At 38.9% G+C, this 25,949-nt stretch overlaps 1 protein-coding gene across 1 annotated transcript; it reads right to left on the bottom strand.

The window, feature by feature from the left end:
- Window positions 1-3,958: 3,958 nt before the first annotated feature.
- LOC133724326 (probable LRR receptor-like serine/threonine-protein kinase At1g56130) lies at window positions 3,959-20,746 on the bottom strand. Its single transcript, XM_062151020.1, has 24 exons — window positions 20,550-20,746; window positions 20,036-20,234; window positions 19,876-19,947; window positions 19,723-19,794; window positions 19,558-19,629; window positions 17,443-17,514; window positions 17,038-17,109; window positions 16,855-16,926; window positions 16,678-16,749; window positions 16,516-16,593; window positions 16,325-16,396; window positions 15,908-15,979; window positions 15,753-15,818; window positions 8,920-8,985; window positions 8,620-8,664; window positions 7,923-7,987; window positions 7,452-7,831; window positions 6,761-6,959; window positions 6,501-6,662; window positions 5,845-5,963; window positions 5,396-5,606; window positions 5,072-5,303; window positions 4,819-4,969; window positions 3,959-4,613 (listed from the first exon to the last, which is right to left on the bottom strand). Exons 1-24 carry the CDS (start codon window positions 20,698-20,700, stop codon window positions 4,200-4,202), a joined length of 3,186 nt encoding a protein of 1,061 aa, XP_062007004.1. The 5' UTR covers window positions 20,701-20,746; the 3' UTR covers window positions 3,959-4,199.
- Between the last annotated feature and the right edge of the window lie 5,203 nt (window positions 20,747-25,949).

Below are 25,949 nucleotides of genomic sequence, written 5' to 3'. Positions count from 1 at the left end.
TGGGCCCGTATTTACTTGAAGTTCATGCATCAGATTTTATATCGGAAAATCACTTAAGTTTGTCGTTCTTAAAGAAAATGCATTTACATCTGTTTTTATACTGGCGCCACAAAAGTTTATTTAAAGGTTTTCAAATCTAGCTGGGGTGAAGCCCCTGTTGAGCAGCGAGGACGAAGCTCACCCCTACAATAGTGTGGATGCAGGTACTGTGCACTGGTGACGGGATTGACGGATGGAGCGGGTGTGCGGAGTCAACTTCGGTAAATGGTTGTAATGGGAACAGGTTCCGAAGTTTAATTCCATTTCTTGGATGTTTAGTGTTATCTCAGAAGTAGTTGATTGATCATTTATTCTAAATTCGATACTCGGATATTTGAGTCAACAAGGAGTCAAGAAATAATCGACATATCCGAGTATCGAATTCAGAATAAATGATTAATCAACTACTTCTGAGATAACACTAAACATCCAAGAAATGGGAACAGGTTCCGAAGTTTAATTCCATTTCTTTATTTCAAATATTTGTTCGTCTAAAGTTTTAAAGTTTTCACCTCAATATTATTTTAAATGTTTTCGCTGTGCGGTTTACGGAAAATTATTTAATAAAATGCCTTGTAGGTTTCTGGAATGTAAATCGAACCTTCGGTTTATGTTTCGGGGTCTCGCGGCACTGTGATGTGCTCAAGCTGGTGAGGTGCAGTTTGGGGCGTTACACCACTGCCACTCAACCCTTTTCTGCGTCCCAGATGGTGACTGGATATGAGTCTGATGTCTCACATTTACGCATATTTGGGTGTGCAGTTTATGTGCCAATTGCGCTGCCACAGCGCACCAAAATGGGTCATTAACGACGATTAGGCATTTATATTGGATATGATTCTCCAACGATTGTCCGCTACTTAGAACCCTTGACAGGCGATCTCTTTACCGCTAGATTTGCGGATTGTCACTTTGATGAGACAGTCTTCCCGTCATTAGGGGGAGATAAGAACATAAATGTTCAACAGAAATGACAGAAATTGTCGTGGTATGTCCCCACTCTGTCTCATCTTGATCCCCGAACCGCATAGTCTGAAATTGAAGTGCGGAGAATTTTCGATCTTCAGAACATAGCAAAATCGATGCCTGATGCGTTTTCTGATATCGCTAAAGTGACGAGATCACGTATACCTGCTGCAAACGTGACTGCAAGAATTGATGTCCCTAAAATTAGAGGACATGACGCCATCTCAAGGGTACTTGAGCATGGTGCCAACGTCCCCTCCCATGGTGACGTTGTGGCTAGTCCCACGGCTCCTGCCAGGAAGCGCGAGAGGCCCATAGGTTCGATGGATTATCGCCCAAGAAAGAAAGCGAGTTTGGCACAAAATAATCCATTAATCATCTATGTAAATAATCCATCTCATGAGAATATTCCGGATTATGGTTATGTCCAAGAGACATCATTGGGGGATGCTCCAATGTCAGAACCAATTCCAGAGAATAGGGAGATCTCCATGAATTACACTAGTGTACATGAGATGATGGATAAAAATTCTATTGCTATTGATGATGCATTTGCATATCATGTTGCAAAAGGAATTATAGAATATGATGATATCAAACCTCGCTCTGTCGAAGAATGTCAACGAAGAGAGGATTGGCCTAAATGAAAAGATGCGATCCAGGCTGAATTGGATTTACTAGCAAAGAGACAGGTATTTGGGCCTATAACACAGACACCCGCAGATGTAAAACCTGTTGGCCATAAATGGGTCTTTGTTAGAAAGCGTAATGAGAAAAATGAGGTGGTTAGATATAAAGCCCGCCTCGTGGCGCAAGGTTTCTCACAACGCCCTGGAATCGACTACGAGGAGACATATTCTCTCGTAATGGACGTTATAATGTTCCGCTACCTTGTCAGTTTGGTAGTTTCCGAAAAACTTGACATGCAGCTTATGGATGTGGTTACAGCATATCTCTATGGGGATCTAGATTCAGAGATATATATGAAGGTTCCAGATGGACTTCAATTACCCAAATCAAGTGGCTCTAAACCACGGAGCGCGTTTTCAATAAGATTAAAACGCTCACTATATGGATTAAAACAATCCGGACGGATGTGGTATAACTGTCTAAGTGACTACTTGATTGGGAAGGGATATATTAACAATGAAATATGCCCATGCGTGTTCATTAAAAGAACAAGTTCCGAATTTGCAATTGTAGCAGTTTATGTCGATGACATGAACCTAATTGGAACTCTAGAGGAGTTAAAGGAAACTGCTAAATATTTGAAATCCGAATTTGAGATGAAAGATCTTGGGAAAACACGGTTTTGTCTCGGTTTAGAACTCGAGCACCGTAGTGATGGGATTTTGATCCATCAGTCTGCATATACTCAGAAAATTCTAAGGCACTGTAATGAAGATAAAGCAAAGCCTGGGAGTACTCCCATGATTGGCCGTAGTCTTGAGCCCGGAAAAGATCCGTTTCGTCCAAAGGATGAGGACGAAGAATTATTAGAGGCCGAAGTGCCCTATCTAAGTGAAATAGGCGCATTGTTGTACTTAGCTCAATGCACAAGAACGGACATCTCATTCGCAGTGAACTTGTTAGCTCGACATAATTTTGCGCCAACACACCGCCATTGGATTGGTGTAAAGACAATCTTTCGATACCTAAAAGATACGATTGATATGAGCCTATTTTATCCTTACAGAGAGAAGAGGAATGGCGGAAAATTGGGATCGGACCCCAAAAGGCAAGATGCTGCCGCCGCCGCCGTCCAAGGTGGCCGAAGTCCTCCTCCTCCCCTCCATCAAAATGACAATGATGTTTTGATGGGTTTTGCTGATGCAGGGTAACTCTCTGACCCTCACAAAGGTTGCTCCCAAACGGGTTATGTCTTTACCATGGAAAGCACTGCGATATCTTGGAGGTATACAAAACAGACCATTGTTGCTACTTCCTCAAATCATGCAGAGATTATAGCTCTACATGAAGCCGTGCGCAAATGCATATGGCTAAGGTCTGTAATTAGACATATTCGAGGAAGTTGTGGTTTGAAGTCTACCATGGATGAACCTACATGCATTTATGAGGATAATGCAGCCTGTATTGAGCAAATGAAGTTAGGTTTCATCAAAGGCGACAACACCAAGCATATATCGCCCAAGTTCTTTTATAATCAGCAACAACATTCACTTCTAAAGATTGAAGTAAATCAAATCCGATCAGAGGATAATGTAGCGGACTTATTCACTAAGTCGTTACCCAAATCCACCTTCGAGAAACATGTGAAGAGCATCGGATTGAGAAAGTTATCCGAACTCCCACGATTGTAGCAATTAGGGGGAGATATCGACATCAGGGGGAGTTATGATGTCTACATGTTCGATCTCGAAGAGTGAAGGACGTGTTGTACTCTTTTTCTCCTCCTCGAGCTTGTTTTTGTCCCACATGGTTTTTCACTCGAGCAAGGTTTTTAACGAGGCAACGGATGAAGCGTCACCACCAAGTTTGAGCGGCACAAGGGGGAGTGTTGAAGGAAATCGACTTATGTGTGCCTAATCAAACTAGGATTAGTTCCGTGATTGTAATAGGAGAGAATGTTCTAGAATTCCTAGTCCTATTCGGAATAGTTTTCCTTGTACCATTAGAACATGTACTTTGTAATCCCTATATATAGGGCTCCTATTCTCAATAATGAAATACACAATTCTCTCATCAATCTCTCTTGATTCTCTTTTCCTTAAACATGTCATCCCTTGTAGTAAGGATGTGTGGCACTCACGTTCTTTGTAAGTTAATTTTCAAAGTGCTTGCTAATCGGTTGAAACGAGTACTTCCGGAGTTCGTGATGGGGAGAATATCAGACACTTAATCGTTTAATTCGTGACAATGTTATAACTTAGGCATTGATGGACCTTTCCCCATTATTTTACCAACCCTTGAAGTTGATCGAAGGAACACACTCTTTCATAACTCGTAAGTTCTTCGATTACTTTTCCATTTACAAATAGTTCCAGAGCTCCAGTTTATCTTCAACATAAGGCTGGTCCAACCAAAAGACAGAATAAGATACAAAAACAATGAATGAGAGTTTCACTTTATACATGAACAATCAAAAGTTGCGTGTATATTCTCACGCCCTCCTCAAAGAAAATGAAAACAATCGATCTTTAGGGACGTACCACTCGATTCCTTGTTCAGAATTCTCACCGACCATCAACATTATTTTTAGACATAGAATGAATGGCATTAGGAGGTGATTGCCCCATTATGCTTGTACTTGCTGATGAGTTGTTGAAGCTAAAATCAGTTCCTCTAGTCGTCATATCAGTCACGTTGGTGACAATACTTACACCGTCCAGTTTTGTTAGGCTGGTGACTGTAGTTAAATCATCAAATTTCCAGTCTGTCAAGTAACCAGGCTTTGAAGTTACTGTTGTCACTTCCATATCTCCTGAAAGCATTCCCACTACACGGGACATGGATGGTCGCAGCATTGGTGATGTTTGAGTGCACAAAAGTCCTATTTTGATTATTCGTTGTGCTTCTTCCTCATTGAATTCAGATAATCTAGAGTCCACTAGTTCAACTGCCCGTCTGTTTTCATGCAATTGCCAAGCCTACGAAGCAAGAACACAATAGTATCATTAAAAATGAAACATATGCAGAAGATAACTAAAAGGCGTATAATGATCAACCTGCGTTTCAAGAAGCGCTTTTAGAATCATAAAGCAATGAACACATCAAGAGTCAAAAACTGAAAAATACTCGGAACATTTGTGGCAAGGAAGGATAGACAGGGAGGACAAAAAACAAAGTTCTTACCCATTCGAGAAGATAAGTCATTTCTTCACCCAAACTCGGATCAGAATTTGGCCTACCACTGACAATTTCAAGAGCCACAACACCAAAGGCAAAGACATCAGTCTTCTCTGTAAGGTGTCCACGCATGGCATATTCCGGTGCAAGATACCCACTGTATCATTGACAATAGCATAACATGTTTGTAAGACAAAAAGGGAATGGAAAACTAATATTTGAAAAGAAAATAAGGTGACCGAATCTTGTAAGATCTTACATTGTTCCCGCAACACGGGTACTTATGTGGGTCTTTTTCTCATCAAAAAGCTTAGCCAAACCAAAATCCGATATCTTGGGGATGAGATTAGTGTCAAGCAGAATATTACTGGCCTTCACATCTCTGTGTACAATTCGAACCCTTGATTCTTCATGAAGATAAGTTAAACCTCTAGCTATGCCCAAGCATATATTAAAACGTGTTGACCAATCAAGATTTAAACGTCTCTCTCCTGATTCATGCAATCCATAATAACAAATTCTTTTAGTGCTTTGTATTATATCACGCATAATGCATAATAAATTAACAGTCTTATTCTCATACCAAATAATGCTTGATCAAGACTGTTGTTCTCCAGATACTCATAGACAAGGAGCCTTTTAACTCCCTCAGTGCAGAATCCGTACAACTTTACCAGGTTATTGTGTTGCACAGCAGATATAGTGGCAATCTCAGTTACAAACTGGTTCTTTCCTTGGTGGGATGCAGCAGACAATTGCTTCACAGCAATTACTCTTCCATCACTAAGTGTTCCCTATCAATCAAAACATTACGAAAAAAAGTTAAGCAAGATTATTGTATGCGCATTTTCCAGTATCTATAGTGAAAACGCGAGTTCAGCAACTAAAGAGTTCGATGGGTTGAATATTGTAATGTTTCAGGATGTCATGGTCTACATTCAGGCATATGAACTAGGTATGTAGAAGTGCAATGCCTGTATCGACTAGTAAACATTAACACATGGATCCTCTTTTATTAGAATAATAACTTACTCTATAGACAGGTCCAAATCCTCCCTCTCCAAGCTTATGAGCTTCATCAAAGTCGTTTGTAGCTGACTTTAGTTCAGGATAACTGAAAGTAAGTGGTCCAACATCTATCCCATACAGCTCTGCAAATTTAACATAAGACACTGTTATGTCTGTTACTGTAAGCCTGTTCTTCAGCCAATCAGTTTCCCTTTTCATTTTTTTTTTCTTTTTTTTTTTTTCAGTTAACCATGAAGTAAGCATCTACTGAAACACGCTATATGTATCTGACATACAAAGAGTTTGCAATGAAAAAATAAAAAAAAGTTGAACTACGTAGTGATATAGAACAATGGATTCACTAAAACCAAATGATGCAGAACATGGACAGAAATTGAAAGAGAACAAGGGCAATAAAAAGAAGATAATAGATAAAAATTTAAAGAAGAGCAACAGAAAACTAAGTGAACTTATGAATATTGGAAATCTTCATCACTTAATGATCAAAGCCTCAAGTTACTATTACTAAATAAATAGTAAATTCAAAAATTCTAGTCCTAGATAAAAACAAAATAGATTGAACTTAATTTATGAGCATCTATAGCAAACACAAAATTTAATTGCAATTGCCACAGACTAATGATAGATTTCGTTGAACAAGAAAAGAAGTAGCAGTTTACCTTCGTCATCATCAGGGTCAGACCTTTTTCTTCTTAGAATAAGATAAAAAGCCACAAACAACAGAACCAAAAGTACTCCACCACCCACAACAATCCCAACAATCAGCCCAGTTCTATTCTTCTTACTAGTTGGAGGGTTGTTACTGACAGTAGGTATGAAATCTGTACAAAATCTCTTTAGTTGATTATGTGAAACCACTTCTGAAAACATCTGAACCTAAACATGCTAAATTGCATCTCAAATTTCCACATTATATTACCCGGTGTAGCACTGATGGCTGCAATAGCAGGTCCATAAGTACCCCGCTCAGGTATACAGCAAGTCCCCTTTCCAGCCCAAAAGAGATGGATTTCAAGGTAGTTCTCCGAAACATGAGCCGTGTATGGCTTCTGCACAGCTCCGAAAGATGACATACCTGCCTCCTTTAGTATATCAAAATTCTTTGATACCAGAATGCCCTGAAAAGTAATAAAGAGGATATTAAGTTTGCTTAGTATGAGAGAGTACAGTGATGCTTGATTCACTATAGTTTACCATAGAGATTGGCATATTTAAGATTTGAAATGACTTTGAATTATCGAGGTTTCAGAAATTAATTGAGATGCGAAAGGTAGTCAAAAGGTTATTGTAGTGGTAATGAACTAAGCTTCGGGGCTAAAGAAGACATACGTGGTGAGTATTGGCAATGGATGGGGAGTGAAGACCATATCAAGTAAGAGCTTGAGTAATTGAGTGCTGATTACTTTTGGATCTACTCCATATATCCATGAGATTTTAAAATGACAGATATAATTGATTTGTTATAGACACTTGATCTAATTTATTCAATTCAACAATTTAATATACCAAGAGAACTCCAAGTCAACTTCACTAATTCAATAAGGAAAAGTTATTATAAGAGCTCATAACATGGTTTTATATATAAAAGAAAAGTTTAAGATGATACAGACCTGGATATAAATATCAAAAAGACGTCTCCCAAGAAATTTCCCGGAAGTAGCAGCCAGAATGACATGTTCTGCAAACTTGAGGTTCACGGTGTAGTTACCATTCTCAAGCCCCAAGCCAAAGTATCTAATTGATGAAGCAGAGAGCCTTGCAGTCTGGAATAGCACAGAATCAAAAGTATTTGTGAATTGAGATAAGGAGAAACTTGTATACTGAGGATTGGTACTGCCAGCGAAATATCCGACATTGCTAACTCCCCATCTGGTTGTGCCAGTCACAAAAGATGAAGCTGGTCCAAGGGGCTCATTTTCCTTCTCATACACGATTCCATCGGAGGAAGACGTAATCTCAGGTCCTCCACAATTAATCCCAAAATTATAATCTGCAGAAAGATGCAAGAGCGCATATCAGAGAATGGTCACAAAGGCATTTTAACTTACAATAACAATGGTTAAGGCTTCGACCATACTTACAGATTCCAGGGCCACGATTGCAAGGAAAGTTTCTTTGAAGGCAAGCCAACCCTGAAGGAAGACCACTGAAATAAATAAATAAGTAAGTAAACACCGAAATGAGTATGGCAGTTAATTTCTGGGTAGCAAGAAATGACCAGATTCTCAGGCCCCCAATTTTCTCACCATGAATAGCTTAATGTGAAATGTGCTCTACAATTAGTCCAAAAGTAAAAGAGAAATATTATTTATAGCTATGAGTTCTTGGCTACAATAATTACGTATGCTAATCATTGAGTGGTTGATACTCATGTCGCTTCTCATGGGAGGGCAAGGGACAAGGGAAGGTTTGGTTAGATGCTAGGTCTGATTTTATATTCTATATAAGTAGAGATTGTATATCTTAGTGATGACCAAGAAATTGATTTCTAGCTTCCGCATTTTGATATTGGTGCAACACATATCTGGTACTTAGATATGATGATCATTGGATTGGTAGCGGGAACCTGAGTTACAATTGAAACGACAAGAAATTTGATTTCGAGGTGCAGCCTGACAGAGAGGTATTACAATAGTAGCCTCAGTTGCTAAGTGAGATGCAATGAGGCATATATTGCCAATACAATGACAGGCATATATTGAAAGTGAGATGCAACTCTCACATCCCTTATCAAAATGTCCAAAACACTAGAGATGAGCTCAGAGGTAAAGGAATCACCTGCTCTGTAAACTTTCTTTGCTGAAGTTGTTGGCAACTAAATTACTGCAAAATACACCCAATTGTCAATGTTAATTTCATCTAATAAAGGGACATTAGATACTTATGAAGGAAGCCCATCCTGCCAACCAAAAAAAAATCTGTATACTTGGACAAAATATCACTAACGAACTAGCACATCACAATATAAGGAGAGTAAACAGAGTCAATAAACTAGAAGCCTTTTAACTGATAGAATAAAAATTTTGTCAAACAGAAACGTAAAAAAAGCTAGATAAATAGTGGAATATGAAGACATACAGCTGTAATTTTTCTTCTTTGACCCAAGAAGGAATGCTCCCATCTAGATAATTGTACGACAAATCTCTGCATACATATCATGACAAAAAACATCAAATACCATAGTTCATAAATTTTAATATAACAATACTGTTATCATTATCAAACTTCAGCATATGTCACATGATATTAATACTTTGATATATGATTTGCATCATGATAAGTTGAATATAAAACCTCATTTTCTCCATGTGTCCCCCTGAACCCAGTAGATTATATTTCAGGCTTTTGCTAGAATAGGAGTCCACATCATGAAGAGAAACAATTTGACTGAGCAAGAGAATATACTGTAGGACTAAGAATAAGCTCCAAACAATCTTGAAGGAAAAACAATATCAAAAATGTTGAAGGAAAATCGACTTAGTGTGCCTTATCAAACTAGGAGTAGTAATAGGAGAGAAGGTTCTAGAATTCCTAATCATAGATGGATTAGTATTCCTTGTAACATTAGAATATGTACTTTGTAATCCCTATATATAGGGCTCCTATTCTCAATAATATGTTGGACAATTCTCTCTACAATCTCTCTCAAAATCTCTTTTCCTTAAACACGTTATCAGCACGAGCTTTAACCACAAACCAAAAACCAAAAACCCAAAAATCGTCTTCATCACCGCAGCTCCTAGCCCACGCTAGCCTCACCTGCGCGCCTGCCCCTGCAGCACCTACGCGCCCCTGCGCACGTATCCCTGCTGCCCCTACAGCACCACTGCACGTCTGCTGCCCCTGCATCACCAACGCACACCAACTGCATCCTTCTCCTTTCCTGTGCACGTCCGTCTGCTTGCAAGCCCCGAAACGTCTAGTTCGGAACCTCAGATCAAAATCCTTTCTTCATCAAAGTTGTTCGTCTCTGTCTCTTTCATCTGACCTCCGAATTTCAGCCTTATCGGAGTTGTTTTGAGACCGGTACACCAATCGAAGTGCAAGCTGTTCAGAAGAAAATCTGTTCCGAATTTCATCAAGTAAGTTTTAAGTTAAAGTTGCCGCTTTTGAAATTTAATTTCCTCCTTCTTTTTCTTCGGGGACTTGCAACCTCCCTTCTTCTACATCCCACCTTTCTTATAACGTGGGTTCGATTCTTGAGAAAGCGGAATCGTGGGGATTCACGCAATTAACGAACTAAGAGCGTTCGTAAGACTTCGGACTAAGAGCGTCCGTAAGCATCGATTTAACGAACTAAGAGCGTTCGTAAGCTACGGACTAAGAGCGTTCGTGAGCATAGATTTTGACCATTTAAACATCATTGTTTCGGTCTAATCCAAATATTCTTGGAAATCGATTTCTTGGTAGCATTAAGGCTCAGAAATCTTATATTAGTTTTCGTGGAAGCATTGACTCCGAAACTAATACGTTCTTGCTTTCCTTTCAGGATGTAAGACTTGAACGAGCTCGATTTTACTCCATTGGATTCTACGGCACGGGATATTTATTTGCCTACAATCCAAGAGCCCTGTTCTAAAGGAACCGCTCAAGACTCACAAACTGAGATAGAAAATTCCAGGGCATTTACCCTGATGAAGCGCCACATGAAGATGGCCCTCCAGTTTGAGTACATGAATGAGGATAACGCTAACAACCTTTGGGTTGCGCCTAGTGAACGTTTTAGTAACATTCACAACTTTCTGAACATAGAAGCACGATGGAATAATATCTGCTTCACTATAACTTTGAAAGAGTTATGAAATATTGTTCGGAGGCTCTCTGCATCATATTATTTATGCATGCTTGTGGAAAAACACAAAATAAAAAATTGATTGAGAAAACCCTAACATGACCATAGGAGTCATGACGTTGAGGGTATAGGGTTGGACACCATGGCGCCATTTTTGGCCATGATTGCACTATTCCAACGCCATTGGTTCTAGGGACCATATGTATTGTGTCAATACACCTCAATCAAGAGAGCATCCTCTTCATGGTATTTTATGGAGTACTTGATCAATGGTAATATATCGAGCTATAAAAGACTTTAAATCTGGCGATGAAGATAGAATGCCGCAGATTTTTATTTAGAATAGTCTTTTAATTTCCAAGAATTATGTAATGGCAATTATGCCTTAATCAATAAAATGACTTATTGGATTATCTCTTTTCCTCTAGGCGTACTCAATTAAGTATGATGTCTAGGAAAGTAATTGAGATTAGTGGTACTTAAGAGAGCTTTGCTCCACCGACATCTCTCTCTACTTCCCTGGTCATATTTAATTGGAATTACCGAACGAATTGAGTGACTACAATTTGTCTAATGTTTGATTTTACTTTGGATTAGATTATGGTCACGAAACTTTGATGTAATCATTGGCTATTATTAATAAAGTATCGATTTATTTTATCTCATGTCATGGACATATTTTTTGAACTTTATTACTTCAAAGATATAAGAACCAATGGTTTTCATGTGGAAACACATTGTGAGAATGGACAAGAGTTCCTTTGCATCACCTCTAATGACTACGGACATAAACGAGTATTAGAGAAACTTATGTATCGATCTAGTGGGTTGTATGCAACCACTATTCGAGTAATTGAATCCAATCATGTTATATGATTTATGGGATTCTGACACATATAGGCTTTGGCATGACCGTCTGGGATACCCAGGTCGTGATATGATGATCCGTATATTAAAGACTTCACACGGACATCCATTCTTCAGAACGAAGAGAAGTAAAAACCAAAAATTGGTTCGAGGAGATGCACCTGCGCCTCACGGCGCCAAGACTGTGCAAGACCGGCCACTTAGGGCCGGCGCCGTCTACCCCCTACGGCAACAACATGGCATTGACGCCATGGATCATTGTTTGAGTCCTCCTTCTACTTCTAAAGTCAATTGTGACTTCATGGCTAAACCAAAATCCTCATTGGTTGTCTCTAAAGCCCATCATTCGTTCTGCAAAGCCTGCTCTTTAGCAAAATTAGGATCGAGACCATCCTATGCAAAGGACACTAAAGAAAATATACCATCTTGCAAAGAATTCAAGGTGATATTTGTGGACCTATTCAACCACCATGCGGACCATTTCGATATTTTATGGTGTTGGTTGATGCATCGACATGCTGGTCACATGTCATGCTATTGTCCACTAGGAACGCTGCATTTGCTAAACTCCTAGCACAGATTATTAAGTTAAGGGCTCACCACCCTGATCATCCTCTTAAGTCTATAAGGTTAGACAATGCTGGAGAGTTTACATCAAAGACTTTTGATGATTATTGCATGTCCATTGGGATTGATGTTGAACATCCTGTTCCTCATGTTCACACCCAAAATGGTCTCGCAGAAGCCGCCATTAAACTACTACAAATGGTCGCTCGGGCATTGGTAATGCGCACCAATCTCCCTATTTCTGCTTGGGGCTATGCAATATTGCATGCAGCTGTGCTTATTCGTCTGAGGCCCACTGCCACTCAACCATTTTCTGCGTCCCAGATGGTAACTGGGTATGAGCCTAATGTCTCATACTTACGCATATTTGGGTGTGCAGTCTATGTGCCTATTGCGCCGCCACAGCGCACCAAAATGGGTCCTCAAAGACGATTAGGCATTTATGTTGGATATGATTCTCCAAAGATTATCCGCTACATAGAACCCTTGACAGGCGATCTCTTTACCGCTAGATTTGCGGATTGTCACTTCGATGAGACAGTCTTCCCGTCGTTAGGGGGAGATAAGAACATCAATGTTCAACAGGAACGACAGGAATTGTCGTGGTCTGTCCCCACTCTGTCTCATCTTGATCCCCGAACCGCACAGTCCGAAATTGAAGTGCGGAGAATTCTCGATCTTCAGAACGTAGCAGAATCGATGCCTGATGCGTTTTCTGATATCGCAAAAGTGACGAGATCACACATACCTGCTGCAAACGTGCCTGCAACGATTGATGTCCCTAAAATCAGAGGACATGACGCCATCTCAAGGGCAATTGAGCATGGCGCCAACGTCCCCTCTCACAGTGATGGTGACGTTTTGGCTAGGCCCATGGCTCCTGCCAGGAAGCGCGGGAGGCCCATAGGTTCGATGGATTCTCGCCCAAGAAAGAAAGCGAGTTTGGCACAAAATAATCCATTAATCATCGATGTGAATAATCCATCTCATGAGAATATTCCGGATTATGGTTATGTCCGAGAGACATCATTGGGGGACGCTCCAATGTCAGAACCAACTCCAGAGAATAGAGAGATCTCCATAAATTACACTAGTGTACATGAGATGATGGATAGAAATTCTATGGCAATTGATGATGTGTTTGCATATCATGTTGCAAAAGGAATCATAGAATATGATGATATCGAACCTCGCTCTGTTGAAGAATGTCAACGAAGAGCGGATTGGCCTAAATGGAAAGATGCGATCCAGGTTGAATTGGATTCACTAACAAAGAGATAGGTATTTGGGCCTATAACCCAGACACCCCCAGATATAAAACCTGTTGGCCATAAATGGGTCTTTGTTAGAAAGCGTAATGAGAAAAATGAGGTGGTTAGATATAAAACCCGCCTCGTGGCGCAAGGTTTCTCACAACGCCCTGGAATCGACTACGAGGAGACATATTCTCCCGTAATGGACGTTATAACGTTCCGCTACCTTGTCAGTTTGGTAGTTTCCGAAAAACTTAACATGCAGCTTATGGATGTGGTTACAGCATATCTCTATGGGGATCTAGATTCAGAGATATATATGAAGGTTCCAGATGGACTTCAATTACCCAAATCAAGTGGCTCTAAACCACGGAGCGCGTTTTCAATAAGATTAAAACGCTCACTATATGGATTAAAACAATCCGGACGGATGTGGTATAACCGTCTAAGTGACTACTTGATTGGGAAGGGATATATTAACAATGAAATATGCCCATGCGTGTTCATTAAAAGAACAAGTTCCGGATTTGCAATCGTAGCAGTTTATGTCGATGACATGAACCTAATTGGAACTCTAGATGAGTTGAAGGAAACTGCTAAATATTTGAAATCCGAATTTGAGATGAAAGATCTTGGGAAAGCACGGTTTTGTCTCGGTTTAGAACTCGAGCACCGTAGCGATGAGATTTTGATCCATCAGTCTGCATATACTTAGAAAATCCTAAGGCGCTTTAATGAAGATAAAGCAAAGCCTGTGAGTACTCCCATGATCGGTCGTCGTCTTGAGCCCGGAAAAGATCCGTTTCGTCCAAAGGATGAGGACGAAGAACCATTAGAGGCCGAAGTGCCCTATTTAAGTGCAATAGGCGCATTATTGTACTTAGCTCAATGCACAAGACCAGACATCTCTTTTGCAGTGAACTTGTTAGCTCGACATAGCTCTGCGCCAACACGCCGCCATTGGATTGGTGTAAAGACAATCTTTCGATACCTAAGAGGTACGATTGATATGGGCCTATTTTATCCCTACAGAGAGAAAGGAATGACGGAAGAATGGGATCGGACCCCATTAGGCATGGAGCCGCCGTCCACCATAACATAGTGGCCGGCCATGTTGCCGCCAACGCCGCCACCACCATCAAGGGTGGCCGGCCTCACCCTATCCCCCTCCATCAAAACGACAATGATGTTTTGATGGGTTTTGCTGATGCAGGGTACCTCTCTGACCCTCACAAAGGTCGCTCCCAAACAGGTTATGTCTTTACCATGGGAAGCACTGCGATATCTTGGAGGTCTACGAAACAGACCCTTGTTGCTACTTCCTCAAATCATGCAGAGATTATTGCTCTACATGAAGCCGTACGAGAATGTATATGGCTAAGGTCTGTAATAAGACATATTCAAGGAAGTTCTGGTTTGAAGTCTACCACCGATGAACCTACATGTATTTATGAGGATAATGCAGCTTGTATTGAGCAAATGAAGTTAGGTTTCATCAAGGGCGAGAACACCAAGCACATATCGCCTAAGTTCTTTTATAATCAGCAACAACAAACACTTCTAAATATTGAAGTGAATCAAATCCGATCAGAGGATAATGTAGCGGACTTATTCACTAAGTCGTTACCTAAATCCACATTCGAGAAACATGTGAAGAGCATCGGATTGAGAAAGTTATCCGAACTCCCACGATTGTAGCAATCAGGGGGAGATATCGACATCAGGGGGAGTTATGATGTCTACATGTTCGATCTCGAAGAGTGAAGGACGTGTTGTGCTCTTTTTGTCCTTCGACCAGGGTTATTTTTATCCCACAGGGTTTTTGTTACCTGGCAAGGTTTTTAACGAGGCAACGAATGAAGCGTCACCACCAAGTTTGAAGCGGCACAAGGGGGAGTGTTGAAGGAAAATCGACTTAGTGTGCCTTATCAAACTAGGAGTAGTAATAGGAGAGAAGGTTCTAGAATTCCTAATCATAGATGGATTAGTATTCCTTGTAACATTAGAATATGTACTTTGTAATCCCTATATATAGGGCTCCTATTCTCAATAATATGTTGGACAATTCTCTCTACAATCTCTCTCAAAATCTCTTTTCCTTAAACAAAAAATGCTTTATACTATGTATCAAGGTCACTGTCAAAGTTAAGTGGAGCACTCAGAATCCTTCAAGTTCAGGAAGCGTGCAATTCAGGTAAAATCATCGCAATCTGTTCATTGACACAGAGATGACTTATTCAAGGGGTGTGATTTTGGCACTCCACCTTTCAACATATTTTACCACTTGCACTCAACTTTCAGCCCCTTAGAAGTGGAGTTAAACTGTGAAATTGGAGTGCCAAAACCACTACCCTTAGTTAATGGAAACCAAATATATCAGAAAGCTCGAGTTTAATGCACTAAGATCTGTAGCATATATGCTGAAAACTTACATATTGAGAAGAGATGCTGTCTTATACTCGGGAAGGGTGCCATTCAACTTATTGTTTCCAAGAAACCTAATTATAAAGACAGAAATACATGCCTCAATACTAAATGACTACATTTGGGTGGTGTATAAAACAATCAAGAGGGATTGGTGTATTACAAGATGGAGAGAGAACTCAAATTAAAGAGTGAGTCTGGTATCTGTCCAGTTAAATTGTTGAAGCTCAAATCCCTGGGAGAGGCAAGAATATAAATCAGTTACATGCTTTAAGCCAATAAGAAGTAGCGGTAAAAATTCTTATAAGAAAAAAAAAGAAAAAAAGAAAAAAAAAGAAACCATAATCATCATTCATCTAAAACTGGTTGGATGCAATTGAATGGAAATTACTCTATTTAGCCTTGTATGCATTACAGTCATGTTAGAGAAGAGGATAATGTTGCAATTAAGAAGTCGTATTGGTTTCCTTCTGTATTTAAAAAGAAATACAAAAAAAGTATTTAAAAAAAAAAAAGTTCCAGTTTTGGCAATTTGGGTTTTCTCAACATGTATGGTCACCATTCACCAAGAAAAACTTACAGCTGAGACAAACTTTGGTATAATCCAAAATTGGAAGGAATTGAATCAGAAATATTGTTATTCCTCAGCACCCTGCAGGATGTGAAACCAAATTGCCATGATAAGTTTCATAAGGAAAACAAACAAGAAGACACAAGTATGATCCCGATGTTGTGATAGGTTCAAATATAAGTGAGAAATATTTGCCTTACAAGATATTTAGAGCCTTCATATTCTCAATAAACGCAAGAGAAGAGCTCCCATTGGCATTCGACAAATCACTAATGTGTCTGATATTACATCAGACAGCAAATGGTAAGCTTTGTAGATATGAAAAAATAAAAAGAAAGTGACAAGTAGATCTAGATACTCACAGCTCTTTAATAGATGTCAGATTGGAAAATGCAAATGGTATAGGACCTTCGAAAGAGTTTCCTTGAAACCTCCTAAAGTAAAATATAGTTAAAAACCCATAGAGCCTAACTAAAGGATGAAAATATTGTCAATAAACTGCAAATAAACAAAAGTAGTATTCATTTACAGTATCTTACAAGGAAGTAAGCTTTGACAAATTCCCTATGAAGTCTGGTATCCTGCCAGAGAGTTCAACTTCTCTAGCCCAACTGCAACAAGCAAATGTACAAATTTCTTATATGTATAAACTATAAACCTTCATCATATCAATTAATGCTATTTTCATTTCTGGAAAATAAACACATTCGTAAAGCTCTTACAAAATCTCCAAGTTTTGTAGATTAGCAAAAGTTGGTGGAATCTCACCGCTAACTCCACAATTCGATACGTAACTGCCAAAGTAAACAGTAATTAATTGTCATAAACGTATTGCTACCTTACATCTTTTTGTAAATTGACACCTAGCAGTCATTAGAGAACAGATGAATGTTCAAAGTAAATTACTAAAATATGGTAATAGACTAATAATGTAAATAATAGTTGTATCAGTTCCGATTTTGCAGATTTTGTACCTATACATCTGCATATACCCACAGTTCACTATCCATTCGCATATAACCAACAAAACTGAGGTTAGAAATTTTTTGTATGTAGGATCATTTCAAAACACCTGAAACCCTCATGCCAAAGCTCTGAAAAAGAAATGAACAACATATCAAACTTACAGCTGTTGTAATTTGAATAAATTCCCTAGCTCAGATGGCAGAGAACCCGAAAAGTTGTTTCTCCCAAAAGCCCTACAAAAGTGACAAGTAATTTCCAATTGATATTACTCTTTGGTGCAGATAATCAAGATTAAGTGCAAGACAATAAGTCTTGTTTGAATCAAGCAATACAGAGAGTCAGAGACAACATTGAATAGGGATACTACTAAATGGGACTATATTGGAAACACGTCTTAATATTTGAAATAAATAAGATATATGTAAAGAAAGCAATCATATACATCAATGTTTTTTCTTTTTTTTTGAGTTGAAAAGGTCACACTTTTATAAAGTTCAGCAAGCAGTACAATAATGACTTGCCCATAGGGCCGTCAGAAGAAGCCATTACATAGAGCACACTACACTAGCACACCCCTCACACAAGCGTACTACTCAGCACACCCCTAGCACACCCACCTTTTAGTATTAAGCTCAGACAAAGAAAAATTAGAGCTCTGAAGAAAAGTAAAAAAGACAACAGAGCCCCAACCTTTCTTCGCGTTCTTTCCCGCTCAAGCCAAGAAAAATACAGACCCACCCTCTTTTTGGACAAAAAGAGAAAGGCCCACTACTAAATTAAAAAATAAAAACATAGGCCAACAATGAACCCAGAGCCCAACAGAAATTGACCATATCCAAGGCCCAATTTCCGCAAACCCTAGAGGAGAAGACAGCCCTGGTGTTGCCGCCGCCACCTCCATGTGGGCCCAAAACCTAGCACTGCTGCTGCCGCCACCTTCTGGGAAACCCCCGCCATCGCCATGGAAGCTACGGCTCCCATGGAAACCACTGCTGGCGTCGAAGAGAGCCCTAGGCACACAGTAGCCGCCATCATCACTAGCGCCACCAACAACAACTTGCGCAACCCTATCGCTAGCACCCACCTCCACGGCGTTGAGGAGAAGGAAAGGATCAGGTCCCGCCAGCCAGGTACTCCATACACCATCACACCGTACGAAACCATAGCCTCCAGCTCCCGGCGTGACAGAGCCTGACAATGGAGGATTCCCGATCCGGCCTGCAACCAAGAAGACGAGAAGGAGAAGCCCACCCACACTGCCGCACGACCTGAGTCCGCGAGCACCAAAGCTCGCCAGAGTCCCAATTCCAGATCCCAAGATCCCTAGCACCAAAAACCTTCCACCGCTGAAAACAACCGCTAGCCATGGATTAAAATTGCTTTCGAGCAACGCAGGAAGCCCAAAAGCAAACAAGAAGGAGGCACGATGAAGAAGACCAGCACCGTCACTCAAAGAGCGACCAAAGAAGATGGAAGACCCATCCTTTCCGGTCATAGGTATAGCGCCGCCTCTAGGGTTACCCAGCCGCGAACGAAAATCCTCTCGTGAGAGAGTCAGTTAAAGAGAGTTTTATTAGGTTGATTTTCAATGTAAACCTTTGTTAAGGCGTAGCCATAATTGAATTTCAAAGATGTACGTGGCTATCAAACATAAAGTAATTGAGAATTTTCTCTTCATAAAGTAATTGAGAGTTTTCTCTTCTTTAAGCATTAGGCTAGATGAGAAAATGAATGTTGTTGTGGTTCATATCAATGTTTTTTCTTTAAATAAGAGTCCACCTGATCAACTGTCATATAAAGCCCGGGGGCAGAATCAGGATTTAAACATTGGGGGAGGTTGAGATATAAATTAACAAAAAAAAAATCTACTCCAAAAATAAATTAAAAGTTATATTCAATATAATCCATAAGTGAAAAATAAATTTGAAACAAATCGATAGATAACTCTAGTTTCAAAATAAATAAAAAATCTTAAGTAATGTTACTGTAGATAACTCTAGTGGTTATTTTATTACACTTTCATATATGAATTGATTATCACGTGGAGGGGGCGTGGGGTCCTCTTCATGAATGGAAGCTTTCTCCTTAGGTAGATTAACAACAATGCATATATAATTATATATCTGAGAGTAAGGTTGGGGGGGGGGGGGGGGTCCGGACCCCATCGGACCGAAACACAGTTCCGCCAATAAAGCTAAGTTCTCTTGTTTTGAATCACACATTCAAACAAAGTCCCCCTAATGAGTGGTCTGAGGCTCCCAAATGAGAAAACTTACAATGATCTCAGTTCAGTAAGTTGTCCAATTTCTTTTGGTATCTCGCCTGATAAATCGTTGATGCCAATAGTACTGGAAATTAAATTCAAATCAATGATCATGAACACCAAAATAAATCCATTGAATATAGCATTCAAATAAAACGGTTTAGATGTGCATACGTACATGTATTGCAAGCCAGTTAGATTTGCAATGGCTGCAGAGAGAGGTCCTGCCAGGGAATTCCTTTCCAAATTCCTACAATACATGGGAGAAATATCACAAATTGGGTAACTAAACTGAGTCCAACTCAAGTGCACGAGTTCAGAGAAAGCATACAGATTGGTGAGGGAAGTCAAACTCCATAACTCGTCTGGAATTACACCAACAACTCCCAAGTTCTGAACTTTCCTGCAAATTCAAATTATGTAAAGCTAAAAAATTGAAGTTCTAGGGAGCGGCACTGAAGTAGAAATGAGAGATTAGAAGAGTGAATTACAGTTGGGTAATGTGGCAAATGGTGCCGGATTGATAAGAGCAGTCACATATGATGAAGGGGTTGTAAGCGGGATCATCAAATTTGGTGGAGTGACTGGTGGAGTCTACGGCAGCTCCACTGCATGGGTCTCCGGTTGTGTTCCATTGCTTCGTATTGGCCCGAATATTCCATTTCTCAAACACTGAATTCAAAACTCTTGCTGCAACACCAATTACAAGGATTGAAACCTTTATGTTATAAACACAAAAACCTCAATTTGCCAAACCAACCAAACATACGAGTTTTCCATCCAAAAATGGTGAACTGGTGAACTGGTGAAGCTTTTGGCTGGGAAAAGAGGTTAGCAAAGTGGTGAACTGGTGATAGATGAAGTGACAAGATTGTCCTGGACCATTTATATGGGTTTTTTTTTTTTCATGCATGGAAGTTATTGTTATGAACAAGTTGATGACAGTCACTTTTAGCTCCTGTAACAAGAAAATAAAAAAAGCTGTTACTAGAAAGATTTAGAAACCTTGAGATGGGTCAGTGGTGGCATTAGTAGCTTGAGGTTGCGGAGCAGGAGTAGAAGCGGGAGCGGGAGCAGGAGCAGAAACTTGAGCTTGTGCTATACCAGAGATGCACAAAATTAAGACCAAAACTGATGAGGAGGCGCTTCCTGACATGATTGATTGATGACAGATGGACACAATGAAATTGGGTTCAGAGAGGGATCAAAGTTGAAGAAGAGTCGAAAGAAGCACGCTTTTGAGTTGATAGACTTGATCTGTACAAAGACTTGTTCTTCAGGTAAACCTGTCACCAGGTGACATCTGTCCATTCGAAAAAGAGCGATTCCAGAGGTACCCAAGTCTTCTATGTGAGCATTGAGTGTGTGACATGGACGCCTGTGACCGGGGACCTAGGATGATCAAGGCAGAGGACAATCTCATATCAGTTATTGGTAAAAATATGGTTTAATTGTTATATTAATAGGAAAATTAAGAAATTATTTATACAGATAATATACCAAAAATAGAATGTATAAATCTAAACAATGCAAAACAAATAAAAGTTAGAAAAACCTTAAATAATATGTTCGAGTCTAGAACTTGGTTCTATGTCCTTAAGACGAAACTGCCTCCTCATTGGTGCTTAAAGGGTTTTAATGGCAAACGTCTCCCAGGATACAACGACCTTCTTCTTGTGGTAGTAGCACTCCAAACCTCAAGAACAACGAACTAAGATTGTGTATGAATTCTCTCTAGAAAAAGACTCATTTGATTTTCAAGACACTAGAAAAGACTCATATATAAAAGGAGAGGAGGAAAGATGAATTGATTCAGAATGTGGTGTGACAAGTATTTTATAGATGTAAGATGACTCTTGGAAGAGTAATGACCTTTCACCAAAAGTTGTCTTTTATGAACAGTCATGACTTCTCATTATATAGTCATTTACAAATATTCAACTTCACATATTTTCACTATATTATTCATCCACAAATTATGAAAAACTAATAATTTAGTATTAAATTTTTCAACAATCCCCCATATGGATTAAATAATTAGTTATAAAGGAAAATTTCAAAATACGACGCGCGCGGACATATGAGGGAGTTCGGTTGAAATGATATCGCATCGGGATAGGTAGCTTTTGGCTTTGAACATTCCTTAGTGAAATACCATTGGATTTACTAGCTAATCAGTGAACGTGATGTCTTGAACTGTTCAGCCATTTAAGTAAACCAAGACAATAGTATTCACACAATACCTTTTCATACACATCTAGTTCTACGGTTGTGTCCTTCTGGCCATGGACAACACTCGGTATTCATGAGTGCTTTAGAGAATTCAGCCTTCAAAATTCTCATAAAAACGACCTCATTTCACACTCATATAGGCGGTTTCCTATGAAGAGTATCCTTCTATACCTCACTTAAAAATTCAACCTATAGGAACCATTAAAAGCAAAGCTTACACTAACTCATTATGCACTGTTTCATCAAAGGATATGGGAAGGAGATTTATCTCCACAATGCTACTTTAAAGTCATCCACCATTTAGTTGTCCCTTTGAACCTAGATATTGGGATCTCCAGTCAACTAGGTTGGGTATCCATAGTGACGACTTTATATTTTAGGCTTACCCATTCCCCTCGATGATCAACTTACTCTCTAGTCAAACTTCGATTTAATAATTGGGCTCACTTGTTTGACTATAACTTTCTTGCAAATCAAATTCAATATTGATTATACGCATTTTGATGCATGTAATTATATCTAAAACACTTGAATTAAGTTAATCCCCAAGTCAATTAATATGTAATTAATTTATTTTTATTTATTTTGTAGAAAATAAGTAGAATTGAGGAAACGAGAGAAAATGACTCGAATTGGAGCAAATTGAATTTTTTCGACGAAAGGACGAAATAGTGAAAATGCCATCAGAGTAGGGGAATACAATTGTCGTCTCCAACTATGTGTGGAAGTGCATGGAGAAAGAAAGAAAAGAAAGAGAGAGAGAGAAAAAAATTGTGGGATGACATCATGATGACGTCATCAGCATGTCATTTACCATCTTTTCTTCCTCCCACACGCCCAGCACATCTTTTCTTCTTCTTTTAATTTATTTTCTTTCTTCTCTTCTCCTTGACCCCGTGCAGCTACCATATATCCGATTATTTTTATTATTTTTTTCTCTCAAATCTCTAGCCAGTTACACAATCAACCTCATCCTAACCCATCTGACCTTCTCTTATAAATACACAACCAACGACCCATTTACCCTACACAAACAGCGCCATAACCCACCTTCGTATCTCTCTCTTCCCATTTTAACTTTTCTTCACCAATTTTCATTCTTTTAAAAGATGGATTAAATTCTGCTTACTACCTTGTACTTTCAAGGGTTCATCAGTTTAGTCCCTACACTTTTAATTTAATCAGAAAAGTCCTTGCACTCTCCAATTTTATCAAATCGATCCAATCCGTCACTATTTCGTCAATTTTCGCTGTTAAAATGTTGACGTGGGACCTTCTCACAGGGAAAATTCCTAAACTACCCATCACTAGGCAGCCCACCGACGCGTTAGTGTTGTGAATGCAGATGGGTAGTTTGGAAATTTTCCCCGAAAATTGACGGAGTGATGACGGATTGGATCGATTTGATGAAATTGGAGAGTGCAATGAGTTTTCTGATTAAATTAGAAGTGTAGGGACTGAACTAATGAACCCTTGAAAGTATAGGGTAGTAAGCAGAATTTAGTCCTTAAAAGATTTCAAGGGAAAACTAAGAGGCTTTCACATCACATCATCAAGGCTTCATCACCACAAAGGGATTTTGGCTTGGTAAAGAGTAGGGGCTTAATCTCAAGTTGGGTTCATATTTACATATAGCAAATTGTGAGCCTAGTTTGTGTTCCCTCATTCCCCTCGATGATCAAATTATTCTCTAGTCAAACTTCGATTTAATTATTGAGCTCACTTGTTTGACTATAACTCTCTTGTAAATCAAATTCAATATTGATTACACGCATTTTGATGCATGTAATTGTATCTAAAACACTTGAATTAAGTTAATCCCCAAGTCAATTAATATGTAAGTAATTTATTTTTATTTATTTTGTAGAAAATAAGCAGAGTTGCGGAAACGAGAGAAAATGACGCGAATTTGAGCAAATTAGATTTTTTCGACAAAATGACAAAAATAGTGAAGATTGGTCAACCGGTCAATGCCATCAGAGTACAGGAATACAATTGTCTCCAATTATGTGTGGAAGTGCATGGAGAAAGAAAGAAAAGAAAGAGAAAGAGAAAAAAAAAATAACAAAAAAAAATATATTTGTTGGATGACATCATGATGACGTCATCAACATGTCATTTACCATCTATTCTTCCTCCCCCAGCACATCTTTTCTTCTTCTTTTAATTTATTTCCTTTCTTCTCTTCTCCTTGACCACGTGCAGCTACCATATATCCAATTATTTATTTATTTTTTTTCTTCTCTACTCCTTTCTTCTCTTCTTCACCAATTTTCATTCTTTTAAAAGATTTCAAAGGAAACCTAAGAGGGTTTCACATCACATCATCAAGACTTCATCACCACAAACGGATTTTGGCTTGGTAAAGAGTAGGGGCTTAATCTCAAGTTGGGTTTATATTTACCTATAGCAAATTGTGAGCATAGCTTGTGTTCCCTCTCTCTTTTATCATTTCTCTTAATTTCTTATGTATTTGATGATGTATTTGATAATGGGTAGTGAGTAGTTCAATTTGGGAGTTAGAGTTTTAAAACCCTAACTCATCTTGTATAAATGTTGATGTTTTAATGAAATAAATGCAATTTCCTTAGTGTATGCTCTAAATCCGAATTTATTGGTCCTTAGAAGCATGTTTCTAGGCTTTGTCAACCTTTAAAATTAATTGTGGGCATTTATGATGATTAGATTGATAAATTGACAACTTATTAGTCTATGACATCTGGGATTTAGGTGTGGTAACCATTAGCTAGCTTAATTGTAGCTAAGCTTGCTTGCGTTTCTACTATCTTGCTCTCCAGGCCTCTAATTTTAGATATTGGGCCTTAATCGGCGTAATGCCTAAGTTAGAGAGTTGATTGTGGCCCTAACCGGCATAACTAATACACCAAAAGGATAATTGGTTTAGTAGCCTTGACCGGTACTAGATACGGGGCTTTACACATGTAGGAAATGCATGCATTTGTGAAATTGACATCGATATTTGCAAGAGAGTTAGTGTGAATCACCCGACACTCCCATGTTCCCATCATTTGAAAACCCAATTTAATTTTCTATTTTATTAGATAGTTTAATTTTCATTGTTGTTTGTGGTCAATTTAGTTAATTCCTAATTTAAAATTCCCTATAAATTTCTACTTATTTGTTTATATCCACCTTGAGGCTACAGGTTAGTGGTGTTGATTAGGCTTAGTGTGAGCTAAGCCGAGCATTGCCAAGGCTTGGTGTCTTGATTGTTTATAGTTTTTAATTTATTTTGTATTTTTATTGTGTGCTTTTAGTATCCTACAGCCAATTACTTTAGTTAGTTCCAACGCCTAATCCCCAATGTACGATAAACTGAGGTCTAAATACTTTCCTTACTTGACACGATTCGTACGCTTGCGAGAGTTTATGCATAATGTCAAATATATGAACTAATTTCCACGGAGAGTAGTTGTTATCAAATCAAGTCTTCGATTCACCGATTGGTCGAGACTTACGACTTGTGTTGGCTAAGATTCATTTAGCTACACACCCCCACATTTCTAGAGGTACTTTCTTTGTGATTAGTAAAGCATCTCTCCACAAATCTGTGGTGCTTATTCTGAACTATTTAGCGGAGCGCCTCCATAGTTTTCTAAGGCTTAAGACCACTAATCACCAAATCTGTCATTCTATTGTTCCAAATTTTGAAATGTCATCATGAGAGAAAATACGGTGCGATCACCCCCCACAATTCTCTCATTACTATTGGTGTTATTAAAGCATCAACACTCCTTTAAATACACTAAGAAGTAGGAACCTAAAGTTCTCACTATGATTGGTCGACATGTATAAAGATAAACTTTTTGATTCAAAATTGCCACGACCTACTTCCAATTCGATCATGAATTAGCAGATGACTTAAGGATGCATTAGAATCAAATTTCATAATCAACCTTTTTGCATGAATGCCAAGCGTCATGTTCTGGTTCTGTAAACAACATTTCTGTACAATTGAAAATTTGATCAAATGCCATTGCCCAGAAGTCTCGATCACTTCTTCATTAATATTTGTCTTTTAATGTAGATTGAGGATCATGAGTGCCGACTGGAGTTTATAGATGGCAAACTGCTATTATCCAATTTGCAACACTACAAATTCTAGATTATTTATAATGAAACTTATGAATTACAAATCAAAATTTGATGAAG

Source organism: Rosa rugosa, chromosome 1, assembly GCF_958449725.1.
Source record: "Rosa rugosa chromosome 1, drRosRugo1.1, whole genome shotgun sequence".
Classification (NCBI taxonomy): Eukaryota; Viridiplantae; Streptophyta; class Magnoliopsida; order Rosales; family Rosaceae; genus Rosa; species Rosa rugosa.
Note: the sequence above shows the minus strand (reverse complement) of the source record. Positions and strands in the feature narration are given on the sequence as shown.

Bases quoted from the DNA above. Each gene is read 5' to 3' on its own strand.
- LOC133724326 (XM_062151020.1), bottom strand. From the start codon at position 20,700: ATGTCAGGAAGCGCCTCCTCATCAGTTTTGGTCTTAATTTTGTGCATC. The intron at 17,515-19,557 runs GTAAGTTTTCTC...TCACTTTTGTAG, and splicing joins CTTACTGAACTGAGATCATT to GGCTTTTGGGAGAAACAACT. The intron at 7,988-8,619 runs GTGATTCCTTTA...TATTTATTTCAG, and splicing joins AAAGAAAGTTTACAGAGCAG to TGGTCTTCCTTCAGGGTTGG.